General features: G+C 39.1%; 1 protein-coding gene across 1 annotated transcript in view; it reads left to right on the top strand.

Moving 5' to 3' along the window:
- Nucleotides 1–17,061, top strand: part of tep1 (telomerase-associated protein 1) — a 29,484-nt gene that overhangs the window by 11,777 nt on the left and 646 nt on the right. The window contains exons 23-56 of the mRNA XM_054623424.1: nt 133–250; nt 1,087–1,275; nt 1,998–2,185; nt 2,290–2,431; nt 2,970–3,149; nt 3,283–3,375; nt 3,640–3,775; nt 3,956–4,115; nt 4,477–4,610; nt 4,698–4,786; nt 5,278–5,392; nt 5,588–5,614; nt 5,700–5,910; nt 6,067–6,187; nt 6,723–6,847; nt 6,945–7,044; nt 7,255–7,410; nt 7,931–8,143; nt 8,722–8,778; nt 8,973–9,105; nt 9,704–9,955; nt 10,201–10,352; nt 11,427–11,531; nt 11,640–11,744; nt 11,949–12,078; nt 12,205–12,290; nt 12,538–12,664; nt 13,623–13,753; nt 13,851–13,972; nt 15,093–15,236; nt 15,834–15,933; nt 16,067–16,181; nt 16,321–16,403; nt 16,807–16,911. Coding sequence (XP_054479399.1) covers nt 133–250; nt 1,087–1,275; nt 1,998–2,185; nt 2,290–2,431; nt 2,970–3,149; nt 3,283–3,375; nt 3,640–3,775; nt 3,956–4,115; nt 4,477–4,610; nt 4,698–4,786; nt 5,278–5,392; nt 5,588–5,614; nt 5,700–5,910; nt 6,067–6,187; nt 6,723–6,847; nt 6,945–7,044; nt 7,255–7,410; nt 7,931–8,143; nt 8,722–8,778; nt 8,973–9,105; nt 9,704–9,955; nt 10,201–10,352; nt 11,427–11,531; nt 11,640–11,744; nt 11,949–12,078; nt 12,205–12,290; nt 12,538–12,664; nt 13,623–13,753; nt 13,851–13,972; nt 15,093–15,236; nt 15,834–15,933; nt 16,067–16,181; nt 16,321–16,403; nt 16,807–16,911 — 4,444 coding nt within the window. The remainder of the gene's footprint in view (nt 1–132; nt 251–1,086; nt 1,276–1,997; nt 2,186–2,289; nt 2,432–2,969; nt 3,150–3,282; nt 3,376–3,639; nt 3,776–3,955; nt 4,116–4,476; nt 4,611–4,697; nt 4,787–5,277; nt 5,393–5,587; nt 5,615–5,699; nt 5,911–6,066; nt 6,188–6,722; nt 6,848–6,944; nt 7,045–7,254; nt 7,411–7,930; nt 8,144–8,721; nt 8,779–8,972; nt 9,106–9,703; nt 9,956–10,200; nt 10,353–11,426; nt 11,532–11,639; nt 11,745–11,948; nt 12,079–12,204; nt 12,291–12,537; nt 12,665–13,622; nt 13,754–13,850; nt 13,973–15,092; nt 15,237–15,833; nt 15,934–16,066; nt 16,182–16,320; nt 16,404–16,806; nt 16,912–17,061) is intronic.

The following is a 17,061-nucleotide window of genomic DNA, read 5'->3' as shown; positions in this document are numbered from 1 at the left end:
TGTTTTTTCATTATCAACTGTGAAGTACAATGTTTTTTGAAAAACTGGCGTATTTCATTCTGAAAATGAATCCACTAAAACATAATCTTGAACGGCCTTAGCTGAGACTACCTGTCTGTTTTTCTGTCTTAGTTACTCGTGTGAGTGGGGAGGCGTTGTGGAGGGGAAGCCGTATCTGAAACACCTGGAGGACTTTGGCAAGGCCGTGCTGGACGACCTGTGGAGTGCTGTAGTAAAGCTGTTTGTGGAAGTCAGTCACTAACCGTTCAATTCATTTCATTTCAAAACTCTTTGTTAACCAAACTTGTTTCTAATGTTTCTATTGTGAAGCATCATTTAGATAACAAAACATTGAATTTCAATGCTTCTTTTTCATATAAACAAACATAATGCCAAAAGACGCAGGAATAAAAACCTTCTCACCAAATAAATAAATAATAAATACAAAAATAACTACAGACTCATTAACCAAACTCAGCTATGTGAAACCAGTGGTGGAAGAAGTATTCAAAGTACTTAAGTATAAGTAGCAATGTCACACTACAAGTACATGTCCTGCATTCAGATTTTTACTTAAGTAAAAGTATAAAGTGTTAGCAACAAAATATACTTTAATTATGAAAAGTACTTTACTATGCAAAAAGGTCCCTGTAATTGTTGTATATTTATATTATTGGCTCATTATTAATAAAGTATAAATATATAATTGGTACTTTAATGTTGTGGTTGGTTGAAGTGGAGCTACTTATGACTGCTTCATGTACTGTTGGATATAATATATGATATTATAATGCATCTTTTAGAAACTGCTCCATATTTTTTGCATGTAAAAGCTCAATCAAAAAAGTAACGAGTAAAAAGTACAATACTTGCCTCTAAAAGTAGAAGTATAAAACACTGTGCCTCAAAATTATACTTAAGAACTTTATTTTGGTAAATGTGCTCAGTTAGTTTCCATCGCTGAAAGTCAGAAAGTATTTACCTTAAATTATTAATTGGTATTATTCCTGACTAAAGAAATATCCTGGACAAAATTTAACATACAGTAAGTTGTAATTAAACACTTAATTATTCTCCATGTCGCAGGAGGATGACAAGGCCGAGGCTCTGTCCGATGTGATGGAGCAGGAGGTCCACCAGGAGGCGCTGCAGAGGCAGTTCTTCGGGAGGGCCAAGCTGCTCTCTGGGGCTGTCGAGATAGTGAAGCAGGTCCAGAGCAAAGGAGGGTTGATGGTGGTGGAGGGCAGAACTGGAGAGGGAAAAACTGTCTTCATGGTAAATTTCTTTAAGGAAATCTATTCTACTCGATTCTTCTATCAGGAATTCTAACCTGTTGATTACTCGTAGGCAGTATAGGAGTTTGGACATAATAAAAAAAAAAAAAACACATGCAGATATCTCCAGCAACACTGATTTATAACTCAGAATCCAAGTTTTTATTTTTTATTTTAATATTACCTGTTAGATGTAATTATTTGTTTATATATTATTTACATGATAAGTCTTGAATGGTGTCATATGAGGCTGCAACTAACGATTGCCTTCATTATCGATTGATTCAATTGAATGGTTTCTGGAATCATTGATTAACTGTTTATTCTATAAAATGTTTTTCACAATTATATCGGGAAACTAAACTACATTTTGAGATGTCTAGTTTTGTCCGACCAAGAGATCAAAAGCCAAATATTCAGTTTTTAGTCGTAATAAACCGAGACAAGAGGCAAATCCTCAAACTGAGAGAAGCTGGAACCAGAGATTACATTTTTTCGCATTTTAACTTGAAAAGACTAAACACTTTAACCTTAAACCTGCCTTAAAGGTAGGATGTGTTGCAGGACTGTATAACTTTTAGCCAGCTGTACCTGATAAACTGGTCACAGGTCATAAATCATCTACATTGGAAACATTGCCACCCATGTTAATCTCTCTCTCTCTCTCTCTCTCTCTCTCTCTCTCTCTCTCTCTCTCTCTCTCTCTCTCTCTCTCTCTCACAGGCTGCTCTAGCAGACAGCCTCAGGACTGGAGTAAAGTCAAGGAAAAACCTTGTCTGTGATGTCATCTCCTACTCTACAGCTGCCAGCCAATCAGCACGCTCTGTGGAAAACCTGCTGCGATTCCTCGTTCAATTGTTGAGAATGATGAAAGATACCCAGGAGGAATCACCTCTTCCCCAATCTTACAAGTAGCTAGATGTTTTCAATTGTCTTTTGCAAGAACTTGTAGATGCGTCATGTTGTCTATGCATTAACAGCTAATCCCTTTGCTCTAATTGTTTTTTAATTACAGAGATCTGCTGTCGGAATTTCACGCCAGTTTGAGTGAAATAAAGAAAATTAAACCTCTTGTGCTGCTCGTTGATGGGGTGGATCTTCTCCAAGATGGCGGAGGTCAGCTCAGCTCTGATTGGATACCACAGGAGCTTCCACAGGTCAGTTACATGGACAGAAAAATGTATTTTCTAGCGAGGTGGTACATTAAAAGGGAGAAAATGAGAAATCAAACTCGTAACTCAAATGCATTTCTTTCAGCTTATAAAGGTCGATATTTTAGCAGCTTCAAAATACGTCAATCTTACTTAGCTCACATGGATAGGCCGGAATTTTGTCACATCTCATTTCATACCTGGAAATTATTTTATAAGCTTGTCACCATGAAATATATGTCATGTCTCCAGTCTCAGAGTAAAGATGTTCTAATATTTTAAAGTTAACAAGGTAACAAAAATACACAAGTTCTATTCTTTACCTCTATTTCTCCTGCTGTGTTGTCATTGTTCATTGTTCAAGTTCTATTTCTATGTAAGCTCAAAAAAGAGTCAAATTCCTTAATGTGCATTCACATACTTGGCCAATAAAAGTGATTCTGATTCATGGTTTTGATGTCAGACAAGAAAATGATCTATGGATGAATTTTTAGGGGTTTGTCTGCTCCAGTAAAACTTATATTTTATATATTTGTCTTGTCAGGGTGTTTGTTTGGTAGTGAGCATCACAACCAAAGCAGCACTGTTACAAACACTGGCCAAGAAAAGAGGCACCGTCCTGTTTGCCCTGGGACAGCTGACCATGCCGGACCGGAGGGAGATAGTTCAGAAGAGACTGGACTCCTTCGGGAAGAAACTCAGCGACTCTGCATTCAATAACCAGGTTCCTCTTATGTGTTTTGCACGTTAGACATCACGGTGTCCAATTTCTGCTTCTGTGCATGAGGCCGCCAAACTCAACAGTTTGCCCTAAAGTGTTATCTAATCTTAAAACTACTCTGTGTCTGCTCGTCCAGCTCCAGACGCTGATAATGAAGAAGGGAGCAATGAGTCCTCTCTACCTGCACCTGGCCTGTGAAGACCTGAGGAACTTTGCCTCCTTTGATAAGGTTTTAATAACACTTTTTTCATAAATATAAAGAAACCAATGCCTGTCACTCCTTTTAATACAAGATGCAACAATAAGTAAGATAACTGTCACCGATAATAAAAGGGGTTGTGCTGGCTGTGAAAAAAACCCCCCAAAACACTAGGACAAATAAATCTAAATCAGAATTCTTTAAATGTTAGACCACTATGCTAACAGTTTAACTTGGTGCGTGCACATGATTCTACACCTGGTGGTTACAACGTACTTTGTCTCTACTTCTTAGTTGAAGGAGAGCCTCCAGATCTTGCCTCAGTCTCTGAGCCAGTTGGTGCATCACAGCCTGGAGAGACTCTGCTCGCAGTACAGAGGCATGCTGGGACTCCGCTGGGCCCTGGCAGCCCTCACTGCCAGCTCCACTGGTAAGATCAGACAAGTTATAATGTTATTCACTGCGTTATTTTTAAACTTTATGGATCACTAGAGAATGGGTAAATTGGTAGGAAGTGCAATACAGAGAGTGCTAGAATATTTAAAGGGATATTACAACCAAAGTGGTCATTTACTCAACTGCCTCAACATTTTCTCCTCTTTATCCTCAGGCCTGAGGGAGAGAGACTTGTACTCTGTACTGAACACATGCAACGACTTATCCTCACGAGACGGACAGGTCACGTGGCAGGAAGTACTGCATCTGTCCAGGACGCCCAAAGGACGCATTCCCATGGCAACTTTCACCCGTATAGCGCAGAGTTTACAAAGGTATGAAACCCATTTGATTGCAAATAGAAGGGATGCTGCCATTATCTGTGGTAACATCTCTCCCAGTTGACTTTAGTTGCTTGTGAAAATTCATCTCTGAGATTAGGCCATCGTAGCAGCTTGTCAAAGTATTTTTTTAATCTTTACTCTCATGTACTATGATTTGCAATAAATTAAATACACATAATCATTCAAATTTGATCACCATTTCAAGGATTTATACTGATTGTGTGCTTTCAGATTTCCTCGATGTTAGAGGGAATTTCTGTTTAGATAAAGCACACTGAGGTGTTAGTTGAAATGATAGACAACAACTCTAAAGCAGGAAGAGATATTGAAACCTGTGGCTCCTTATCTGCAGCCTGATTGGTCCGTCTCATTGCCACGACACTAACGATCTGTTAGCTCTAACCAATCCGGAGGTGAGCAGGGCCTTCGAGGACTTTCTCCTCCCAACAGAAAGTGACAGAACCAGAGCTCACCTCGTACTGGCAGGTAAAGTACACACCGTCTGTTTCAATACAGTATTAGTCACTGTGCATTTTACCTAGCCTCATATCGCTGCACTGTCTCTTTACACAGCTCACCTGTGGGCACTGGCCGACACGGAGGGCACAGATACCTTCCTTCACTGTGAGGCCAACTGTGTCATGCATCTGCCTTCCAACCTGGTTAGTCATCTTCCATCAGCTACAAAATAAAGGCTATACATTGTGATTAACGTCATTAACGAGCACTGTTTATGTCTTCACTAATAAACTCTCATCAGTCAAAAACCTTTTTTTAGCACTTAAGAAAGTAATTGAGATGCATTCAGACATCCTGCACACTGAGGGTCACTTACACTCACTATAATGGCTTTATTTAAGTTTCAGCCAGTAGACCTTCATCATGTAGGACTTAAGTTTCAGTTAATCTTGCCCACCTACTCTTACTTTCTCATTCCTTCTAAGTTTAGATCATTTTTGCCGTACACGCGTCATTACTCTGACTTTATGTTGTGCAAAAACATAGTGGGATTGGATTGATTGTGTTTAATAGTACATTGGGCCAAACAAAATGGTTTGTGAAAAGAACATAAATACAACAAAATCCTCCACAGAACCAGTTTCTCGTAATAATGACGCTAAATTTGAACTGCCTGTTATTTGTCTTTGGTCAGATTCAAAGTGGCCAGCTGGAGGCGCTTCATTCTCTGCTCTCCAGCTACTACTTCCTGTATGCTAACGTGCGGCATGGCCTCCTGCACCACCTCAAGGAGACCTACAGCTTGTATGGTAAGCGTGCAGGATGATATTGTATGATGAATGTGTTGACACCTTTTTGGTGGTTTGGCTGCTTGTTTGATGGTCATCCCTTTAATCCGTCAAAATGTGTGCACCTGAATTTATTTGAAAATGTTATAAGGTTTACTCGTGGCTCAACAAAAAATCCTAATGTTTATGTCCTATGAAATTTTGCCTTTCCTGTAGATGACAAGGTTAAGTCTGCAACCCCATGTAAGTTCTTCAGAATACATCACTTGCACAAATTCCTGTAGTGTGTTTTATTCCTCCTCAAGACAAGTTTTCTTTGTGCTCTCAGTTGGCTCTCAGGATCGTCTAGAAGGCTGCCGGAGTTTCCTGCAGCGACACGGCTCCCTCCTCTCCTCCTGGCCGGCTCTTTTCATTCAGCAAGCCCTTAACGAGCCTCCCGAGACCTCTGCTCACACCTGGGCACAAGGCATGATGGGAAAAGGAGGGGCCCGGGTAGTTGAGTGGCTAAACAATGACAGTGGGAATCTGCAGGAATCTAGGTAAGAGGGTCTTCTGCAATTTTTTTTTTTTTTTTTTTTTTTTCAGTCATCTTCAGTTTGTATATATTTTTTGTCTTTTTTTACCTTTTACTTTGAATGTTTGTTTTGATATTGATGTAAAGGAATGCTTTGATTGTCTCGTGTGTTTTATCGCAGTGAGCTGGTGTCGACCTTCTCCTCTGAACCGACCTGTTTGGTTGGGAGCTCGGATGGAGAGCTGATGGTGGTTGGCACTGGACAGGGAATGCTTCATTTCATCAGCACTCAGACCGGACAGGTACGCTACAGTAGTTATTCACGTATTTATCTCCCTTCGGTGTGTTCTTCACCACGTTGTACATTTTGTTGCATACTTGTTGTTATAGATTTGTGGTTTCTATTTAGCCTATCAATCTTGACCAATTGCAGACTTTACGTGTTTACACATTATTCATTTTCAGTTCATATGCAGTACATTTACATGCACATGTCTCATTTTATCGTTTTCGTTTTCACTGTAGTAACCTGGTTACTATAAAATTCATATGCAGCATCTCAGTAATCAGATTACTCGCCTACCCGACCTTATCTTTCCTTCTATGCTGTCACACTACTGTCACAGTGATACTTTGAAATCAAGCTGGTGAAATTGGGTTTCTCTACCCTGATGCAAGGTTTAATGTATGATGTTTAAAAAAGTCTGATTAGTGCACTTAAACACTAATTGTAAATACGCCATGTTGTATGAAAAAGTAGGGTTAACTTGTCACGCATGTTGGGATTAAAAAGCCACAAAAATGTCTAATATGAACTCTCCTCCTGGCTGTAAACAGGAAGTGAAATCGTTGGTGAGCAGCAGTGACGGCATCTCAAGCTGTGTCTTTGTTAAGGATGGTCGTCTTGCTACCACCTCCTTTGATGGACGGATAGAGATCTGGGACATCGCTAATGGCTGCAGGTGAGAGGAGAGTTTGACGTAGAATGTACTAAATATCTCAAACTGATATAGCACGAGCTACTGATGTTTGAATTAACTGGTGTTTCTCCTCTTATAGGACTGCTCTTATTGAGGGCCACACTAATGTGATAACAGCAAGTGACATCACTGCAGACAGGAAGCACCTTGCAACTGTGTCTTTGGACTTCACCCTGAAAGTTAGTTTGAAACAAATCACATTAAAGTTGTTTGCAAAATCAGTTACTTTTTTATGTTTCCCAGGAAGACTAGCAACCACTTTGTTTAAGATAATAGCCAAATATCTATAATAGAATTTGCTGCTATCAAATTATGCTGACAACTACTATTTAATTGTACATGTCGCTTAAACAGTCAACGTTATCCATTTATATTTTTCTACTTTTCAGGTTTGGTCCTCTACTAAAGGCAATGAGGTAGCAGTCCTGCCCAGCTCCAGCCCTTTGAACTGTGTGACCTTTCACCCAGAGGGTCACCTGCTGGCTGCTGGTTGCTGGGATGGGAACGTGATTGTGTGGAACTGGCTCCAGAATAAAAGTCTGAAGGTGAGTTATCAAGATAGTCGTACAGGGGGCTCAAGTCAGTTTCATGCCCACTACTTCAAATTAAAGGTAATATTTTTTAAACTGTTACAAAACATGATAAAAACAACATTATAAGATTGAAACTTTAAAGGAGAACTTTGTTGTTGTATAAAACCTTTTGTGGCTCTAGATGGAGCTGTGTACAATCTAAATGACTCAAGTGATGTTGACCAACATTTCTGTTGTTTTATACCTACAGCACTCTATATCCACTACTAGCATTTCACACATTAATTTCCAGCTGATTTGTTAGTGATCAGCTGCATTGTGGGTATTGTAGGCACCAGGGTTTGGCAAGAAAGAGGAATGTTTGGTTATAAAGGACTATCTCTGGTCCTGCTGAATCAGTGTGAACCTTGTTTCGTCCACAATGTTGGTGTGTGTGATGCTAAAGCGGTTGAGTACTCTTTTAAAATTAAAGTTTATTTAAAGATGTTGTTTTTTTAATCAACCACTATTTCTGTTCTGTCTGTTCCCTCAGTCCCTGACTGGTCACCAGCGCTCCGTGCGCAGTCTCGCCTTCTCTCCGTCGTCCTCCATGCTCTGCTCCGGCTCTCTGTCTGGAGAGGTCAGGGTGTGGTCAGTGCCCACCTCCGCCTGCGTGGGATGTTTCCAGGCTCACTGCGGAGCCACGGAGGCCCTCACCTTCCTGGATGAAGGGAGCATGCTGCTGAGCGCCGGCTCTGATCACATGGTGAGGAATAACTGCCTGCACATACTGAACCTGCTATCAGAGAAATTAAACCTTACTCTGCAAGCTTCAGTGGATGGATTGTAATAACATAATTACGCCACTATTTTACTGACTTAATTACTACACAACCAAAAACAAATAAATTATTTGTTGCCTATTTAAAAAAAACAAAAAACTGCTACACATTTGTAAGACTGTAATATATGTTTGTTCGCCTTTAAAAAAACATTCAGAAAAAAGACTTGAGGCTTGGATCAAAACAGATCCGCTGTTTTGTCAGTACATTAGTTGAAAATACAATTCACAAACATGTAGAAGACATTAATATGACACTAGAATGCTGCCTTTTTTCTGAATTTGCTTTGGGGAAATATAGTGTCAGTTTTTTAAGGCAGAACATCCAACTGAAGTTCAATGCAGAAAAAGTTCACATGCACTGTTTCCTTTTATGCAACATTATCTTAAATATCTCTTATATTTTCTGTTAAGAGAAAAAAAAAAGAGATTATAACGATGTCACTTAATTGAAATAAATAGCCCCCTTCACTCTTTTGTATTTTTGTTCTTCTGTAAAACAGCTCCACCTCTGGTCAGGAGGACTTGGACGTTCGGTCACTGTACTAAAAAGTGATGAAGTAAGCTCCTTATTTAACTCGTGTACAAGTGTTACCCTTATGCCATAGTCTGTGTGTATGAACTGTTGGGGCATGATTGAAAAATAATAACTGCCATTTGGAGGAAAATGAAAAATGATTTTTTTTCTTCCTATTTTTCTGACATAAAGCGCACAATTTTCTCTCCAAATTGATCCTCTCATTTGGTGTTTAAGTGCGAGCAGGAGCCTCCTCTGAAGAAACTGAAGTCTGTAACTGAGCCTGCTGCTCTGTGTGTGGCTGTTAATGGAGACTATGTTGCCGTGGGATACCACAGTGACTGCATCAGACTCTTCAGTCTCGACTCAGGTGTGTTTATCGGCCAGGAATGTAAAAAAAAAAAGTACTTACTTACTTACTTTACTTACTTACTTACTTACTTACTTACTTACTTACTTACTTGTATACAGTACCAGTCAAAAGTTTGGACACACCTTCTCATTCAATGTTTTTCTTTATTTCTTTATTTATTTTTTAACAAACAAATGCTCAACAAACCAGAATATGTTTTATATTTTAGATTCTTCAAAGTAGTTGAATGAGAAGGTGTGTCCAAACTTTTGACTGGTACTGTACTTGCTTACTTATATACTTACTTACTTACTTACTTACTTACTTATTTACTTATTGACGTACTTACTTACTTACTAACTTACTTACTTATGTACTTACTTACTTGCTTACTTAAGTACCTACTTACTTACTTACCCATCCAATGATGAAATAACAGTTTGTCAAACCCGGATTTTACAAGGTTTCCCCCAAAAATAAGGAGACAGACGGACAGACAAAACATTATTGAAGCTCAGGAAGCCGCCTAGCCATTAAATCTATCAATAATAAATATTAAGGAGGTTAACATACACATGGAGATGGACATACATGGACATTTTTATTTTAACCATAGGGGAGAAGATCTGGGACTCCAGGGACATTGGTGTGTCCATATTGAGCCTGCTGTGGGTCGTTTTGGACGCAGAGCAGACGGAACCTGAGCTGCTTTTGTCCGGAGAAAGTGAAAAACGCGTGAGGGTCTGGAAGAGAAAAGACGAGGAGAAGGGATTGCTGGGAGGCCTGAAATTGTGGGGGATGTTTGGTGTGCAACCAGGCGTCATCCTGGCAATGGCACAAAACTCCAAATACCTGGCTACAGCTTCAGGTGAGTGTTACTGGTGGTGAAGTAAAAACATGACATAGTGTTTTACAGAAATGTCCTTTTAAAGGGACAGTTTGTCGGATTTGGTGGAATCTAATGGTGTGGTTAATCCTCCGAAATGCTACACACTTCTACACTCTGTGCCTTTAAATGTTCTGATATATATTTCTTAGATAGAGGTACTTTCTCCTAAAACATCAATCTTTCTATTAATAACTGTTTCCATCTCTATTCCCCTTTTGAATTAGATGACTTCTCCATTGTTCTGTGGTCGTTGAGCGATCTGGCCCTCGACCCCCATATTGAGCCTCAAGCGTTCCTGAGGGGCCACAGTGGAGAAGTCACCTGTCTGGCGTTCAGCCCTGATGGTGGATTCCTGCTCTCCGGTGGAAAAGACAAGGTGCAGTGTGTTTGTGCTGTAGTGATTTGACAATATCAAAATTTTGTTTGCGCTGCAGGGATGTGGTATTTTTTTAGGGAACCCCGGAAGTTAGCATCTCACTGGTTCCCTTGACAAAAAGCCAGTGGGCAAATTTTCCAGTGGATTTTGGATTATTGTAGAAAATAAGCTCTGTGGAAAATAAACATTTATGATACTTTTTTGGCTCAGCAAGATGGTCTTCACAAATGAACACTACATTTTTAAGATTTTTGAAGTGTGAATGCATTTACTAGAGGTTAATAACTAATGTTGGCCTTTAAACAAACTAAACCATGGTAGAAAGACTTCAATGTCAACATCACTAAAACTCCAAATTTGATTTTGTGCGCTTCTTGGACAAAAGCCTTTCCTCTTAGCATGACCTGATCTAGCTAGTGGTCATGGCTGCGTCAATTGCCAGTCTCCCATCCTTTTTCAAAGAACGACAGAAAGAGCATAGAAAGAAGTATAATCACAACAAGGCTGGAGAGACGGAGCAGTTGGTAGAAGGGTAGACGAGTTTTGGTGTTCAACATAATGTTATTAAATGTCCCTGATGACCTCTGTAGTCTTATATAGCCACTTGTTAGCAACCGCATTTTTAAAGACACCTAAAAGCTTCAAAATCTGTGACAATAATGTGATTTTATGATTTTCACATCAATGTATTGAAGTTCTTTTGCTGGATTAGCCAAAAACGCTCATTCCTGTGTGCTTAGTTGATCAATCAACAGTTTCTTAATTCATTTTGCCATTTTATCTTGTACACCTGGCTGAAACAAATGCAGTCAAATATAACAACACTGCAATAACGCCAACGTTCATGAAGGTTATAATGTTCCGGTTTTGATTTAAACTGTTTGTTTTTTTGATTCAACTTTATGGTCAATATAAAAGATGTTGTTTGTAGTGCTATTCAACTGTATTGCATTATACAGACGGGTTTGTGTTATTAAGCCTGCCGTCATTGATATAAACTAGGGAATGACATGACTAAATAACAGAGAGACGTGTCAATGTGACTCAGAACTGACAGCTGTCCTTTTCTTTCAGGCCCTGATGGTTTGGGATGTGAGGTCGTCTGCTGCTCTCTACAAATCGCTCCTTCATTCTCACAAAGACTGGATCACCGGCTGTGTTTGGACTCCAGAATGTGTGGTAAATCTATTCCCAAAATGATTCATATGACTACAGTGTACTGTGTTATTTATATAACTATAGTGTTTTTACAAACTTGTCCTTATCAGCCTCCCTCTTTTGTCACAGATAAGCTCTTCAAGCGATGGGAGGCTTTGTTTGTGGGATCTGCAGGCAGGCCAACGTCTCGGAGAAATCTCCTGGAAGACTCCTTTTACATCTATCTGCTGTCTTGTGAGCAAATTATCCATTTATCTATCAGAGAAAATACAGGATGTATTGTTTCCTTCTCCCCTGAAACACCGTTATATGTTAATTGTTCTATTGGTGGAGCAATTGAGCCTGTCTTCGTTTTTTTTTTTTCCTTTTGAGATTTGCATGTAGTGAGCCCTCTGCCTCATTAGGGGATTTCTGTTGACCTGGTGTTTCTGTGTGCAGGGACGGTATGTGATGGCCGGCTGTGCAGAGGGAGTGCTACATGTTTGGAACTGGGAAACAAACGTAGAAATCTGTCACATTGCTGCACACAAGCAACGCATAAATTACTGCTCTCTCCTACCGAACAAAGGTAAACTCCCTGAGAATTGAGTGCACACATACATTCATTTGTCTAACCCTCTTTCCGTCTTATTTTCCAGTATAATGATTCTTAATATTAAAAGTTCATTTTTTTTATTTTAAATTTGTTTTAAAGACAAAAACAAAGAACTCACCCCAGAAGAAATGACTGTTTTCACTGCGTCTGAGGATGGCACAGTGCAGCTCTGGAAACCACTACAGGTCTGTTGGTCAAAATAAAATGGGGAAGTGGTTTTACAATTTTTTTGTTTTTCTGATTTAGTAAAATATTTATTTCCTAATAATGAACACCCCTTTTTTGTCCTACTCATTCTTTTTTGTTTTATTCACACATTTTCTTTGATTTGATCTAGATGCAGAGCAAAAAATGACTTCTATAGTGGCCGGTATATACCAAAATGTTTTTCTTTTATGTGTCGTCTCTTACATTCTGTATCTTTGCATACAGGTGGAGCACTTAGGCACCTTACAGGGTCACAGCGGTGCAATATGTGGAGTTGTTCTCAAAGAAGGACTCCCAGAATTCCTCACAGTTTCTGAAGACTGCTCATTGCGATGCTGGAAGTGGACAACAGGTACTACTTTAGATTCCACCTTCATATAATTTACCATTAAGAAATAAAAAGGTTCACAGTTATTACTCACTCAGAGAGCATTCATTATTTTTTGTTTCCTTAATATACAGCCTATACTTTCTGCATATACAACTGTATGCTTATTTCTTACAAAGAGCTCTTTTTAGGAGAGTTTCACTGTAAAAATACTGATTTAAATATTTGAGTGTCTTCAAGTATTCCTTTAAGGCTGCATTCAACCCCAACAACCCTCACTAATAAAGTAGGGCAGTAAGTATGTTTCTTGAGAGGTTTAATTCTGTTAAGCCCTCACTGCTGCTCTTTGCTCATGTGAGTCTGGTTAATGACTCATTTTTATCAAATCTGATAAATTAAAATACACAGTTTGTTTTAAAGAGACTTTAGAAAGAAAATCAACCTATAACAATAAAAGTGAATGAAGGCGTCAAAAATAGGAATTTGAAAACTGAATGAGCCCCGGTGGAAATGGCGTACCTGGTCAAACTGTGTAGTTTAGGGTCATGCACTAACTGCCTAAATATTCTGCCTTCACATTGTGTATTTTATAAAGCTTTGTGGTATGAATGTGTGGTAGGACAGCATGACTACTTAAGAAAATCACAATATTTTCTTACATTATTGAGATATTGATAATAACTCATCTATTTCTAGGAATAAAATATTTGGATCACACTAATTGAGAGAAATTTGCGTCGCCTTTTCTGTCAATGTTCATTCACACCCTCAATCATCTAATAATCGAGTCACAATGTTTCAGGTCACCCACATAATTTGAAACCACCCTCCTCTGTATTTATCACTAGTAACAGTCTCCTGATTCTGCTCAGTGAAGGAGACAGTACCTGGTTACCTGTATGTGTGATCAGGATATCAATGTGATGTAATGTGTCTAGTAATATGTTGTGTGTGTGACCTTTTTATTATCTTGTCTTTTCAGAGAGTCCTCCCAGTCTGAAAGGACCAGTCACAGCTCTGTGCTTCTCTCAGAGAGATGCTTTGCTTCTTGTTGGTTATGAATCCGGTTGGCTGGAAGTTTGGCAGCACAACGCTCTGGTCGGCCAGAAGAAGGTGAACACATGCGCCAGAAAAAGAGCTGTATACCGGACACATGTGTGTTTTTGTGTCTGTGGTAATCACACACGGTGTGTCTGTTTGTGTGCGCCAGGCTTCAGACTGCACCATCACAGCGATCTGCTTCATGCCCGATGGCCAGTTTGCAGTCGGCTACCCGAAGCCCGCTGTTGATGTGTGGAAGCTGGTGTGGAATCTGGAACACAGCACTGCAAGGTAAACAACCGCAAAACAGTGGCCATGCTATCATACCGAACTGACACTACTTTTTCTTATCTTATTTTTAAACCTTTATGCAGTCGAAGTTCTAAACGATTTATCATTTAGAATAAACATTTGTTTTGGGGAAACAAAACATGAGAAAATCAACAGAATAAAACAATAGATACACTTTTATTTATACCAACATTGATCTGCAGGTAACAAATGAATACACTTATGAGTAAGTTTTTTTTATTTTTTTTATTATTTTTTTTTATACCTTAAATTTGCAGGTATATGAAAGCAGCAATGAGCTGTGCATTAAGAATTTAATTATCTGATTAATGTGTCAAAGTCAATGACTGATCTCTGTGTCCCATCCTTGAAAGTGATTACTGCTGATACAAATAGGAGGCCACATTTGCGCGATGTGTCCGAGACACAGGCGACTGTGGCTCAGTGTTTAAGCGGGTCGTGAAAAGTAATGAAAGTAATTTCGGTCTTATTTCCACAATCTGATATGATCTAATCTATAGCGCATGTTCTAAAGTGCTCGTAAAACGGTGCATAATCTGGCTGCAAAGTAAGGCACAAGTGGCAGTTTTATTTAGTCTCTTAATTAATCATGGGTGTGATTTGGTACATAACATGAGTGAAACCAACCGAGTTCCCATTCTCTTTGAAAAGCCAGTTGTTCCTTCACCTGTCACATTGCTATTTGAATGGTCGATTCTGTAATTTGGAGAAGTGAGCGGTTTCTCTGCAGTGAAAATGTTTGTGAAAGGCAAAACGCCAACAAATATGGCCTGAAGCAGGCGTGAAAATGACAACTGCTTCTGTCTGAACATAGCAATGACAGTCGTGCTGCGATTTGCACCGGGTGTTAGAAAGGCCCCATCATATTTTTATGCTATTTAAAAAAAAAAAAAAATCCCTACAAGAATGTTTTAAGACAAAGCCTACACATACATCTTTCTGCACAGTGAAGCTCAAACATCCAAGTGGCAATAAGAAAAACAGGGTAGAGGGTTAGGGTGAGTTAATTCTACGGAGACTGTAAATATCTAAAATAAGATGTGAGGAGTTTGATTCTACACACTAACCAGTCCTGTTCTGTCCCTGTGTTTCTGTTCAGCCTTGTGAAGGTAACCACGCACTCAGTGAAAAACCCAGTCGTCCGGCTCATACACTGCTCCATCCTGATGGGTTTGTCCAACTCTGGAAAAATATTTGATGTCACAAATACCTCTGAAGAATTTTGGAGTTATGAAATAACGAGGTAACACTACAGAGTTTACTATTAACTAAGATCTTTGTCCAGGTTTTCAGGGGTTTAACGAACCGTTGTCAATGTTTTACTGTATTATCAGGTGTTTTTAATTTGAGAGAAAACTCTCTTCTACCTGAAATGCGTAATACAAATATTTGTTTCAATTTTCCTTTGCAAACCCGTTTATGTTGGACGTGATCAGAACGTTTTGTAAAATGTAGAATATTGCTGATGTATTTGTTAGCCTTTGAAGTATTGTATATAAAACCTGCCTGCAGATATTTGTCCCTTTTTAGAAAAAATAAATAAAAAATATATATATAATGCTTGCTCCAGTTAGTTGAAAGTGGTAAATGATTGGTCATTTAATCACAGTAATTAACTTCATAAGAGCCCTGTAGTCTGGGTCAGAATCCCTATTCTAAATATAACAAACCAGAGCTTGTAAATGTGATGTGATTTGTTTTTAAATGTAATATTTAAGTTTCAATCTCTGTGGTCTCTCTAGTGGTGCTGTTAGGTTGTGTTTATTAAACACTAAGGCCAAAAAGACCCAAATAATTTAACCAACCTTAAAGCTATTTGTGTATTTGTCTTATAATGCAGATTGGAGAACTGTGTCCAAGTTTTGGGGGTGATCCGTAATGATGAGAAAAGCATGTGGCTGGTGGGCGAAGGAAACGGAGAAGTCCAAATTGGCTTCGTTGTGAGTTTTGCCAAGCTCAGCATATATTCTAACAATACTAAAAGACTTTGTTGTAGCTATCAGATTTATTCATGAAATCTGCCGATTAGTGTATTCATTTAGAGTAAATGTTGATTGTCCTCTCTTTCCTCAGTTTGCCATGGGCCCCAGAAATCAATTAGAATCAGCTTTCAGCTCATTGAACATAGAGACCGAGGAAGAGAAGGAGAAGAAGGGGAGTCCGCTAACAGCTGGAACTGTGGACAAAGGTCCTAACATCTGTTCTGTTTCCACCACAGCTGTTCCCATTACCACTCTTGATTCATGCATACTTCTGCTCCTGCACATGCCAGCTTTTTATGTGTTTGTTTATTGTGTGATTATCCAATGTGTTGTATGCTCTTTCAGAACTTGTCGTGTGTGGAGACGTGAACGGCAACATGTGGTTCAACCAGCCTAAAGAGGTTTCAGCGTATAGCACCAGAAAACCTGTAAGAGCTGAGAGACAGAACATAAGACATTTTCATATTTGTAGTGAGGGATTACTACTACTTTCAACAACGGCTGCAACATATTTGATCATTGATCTTCATTGTTTCGTTAATAAAATGTCACAAAATGTTGAAAAAGGCCAACAACATTTTCTAAGAGCCCAAAGTGAATCCAAATCCTAAAGATATTTATTTTACAATGAAAGACAACAAAGAAAAGTCCACCAAATCCACCAAAAAAGCAGCTGCCTGCCAATAACCAGCAGCTGTGTGTTTTGGCAAAACCCTCCCATCCGACCTGACAAAGAAACAAAAGCAAACATCAGTTATAATTCTGCATTGCTTTAAGCCAATGCTTCTCTTTGTATTGATGTTAATGATGATGTTAATGTTTTATCTCCAGGCTCACAGTGACAGGATCAGTGTGCTGAAACTCACAGACCGCACCATCATCTCAGCCTCCTACGACAGGACAGTGAAGCTGTGGGACAGAGACACCAAGAAACAAGTACGTCAGAGTCTCACAAGAATAACGACATTTGTTTTTGCAGTCTTTGTGCTAAGCTAAGCTAACCAGCTGGCTCTAGCTTCACATTTAATGTAGGGATATAAGAATGGTACCGGTCTTCTCATCAAACTCTGGGGAAAGAAAGCAAAT

Source organism: Anoplopoma fimbria, chromosome 3 (assembly GCF_027596085.1).
Source record: "Anoplopoma fimbria isolate UVic2021 breed Golden Eagle Sablefish chromosome 3, Afim_UVic_2022, whole genome shotgun sequence".
Lineage (NCBI taxonomy): Eukaryota > Metazoa > Chordata > Actinopteri > Perciformes > Anoplopomatidae > Anoplopoma > Anoplopoma fimbria.
Note: the sequence above shows the minus strand (reverse complement) of the source record. Positions and strands in the feature narration are given on the sequence as shown.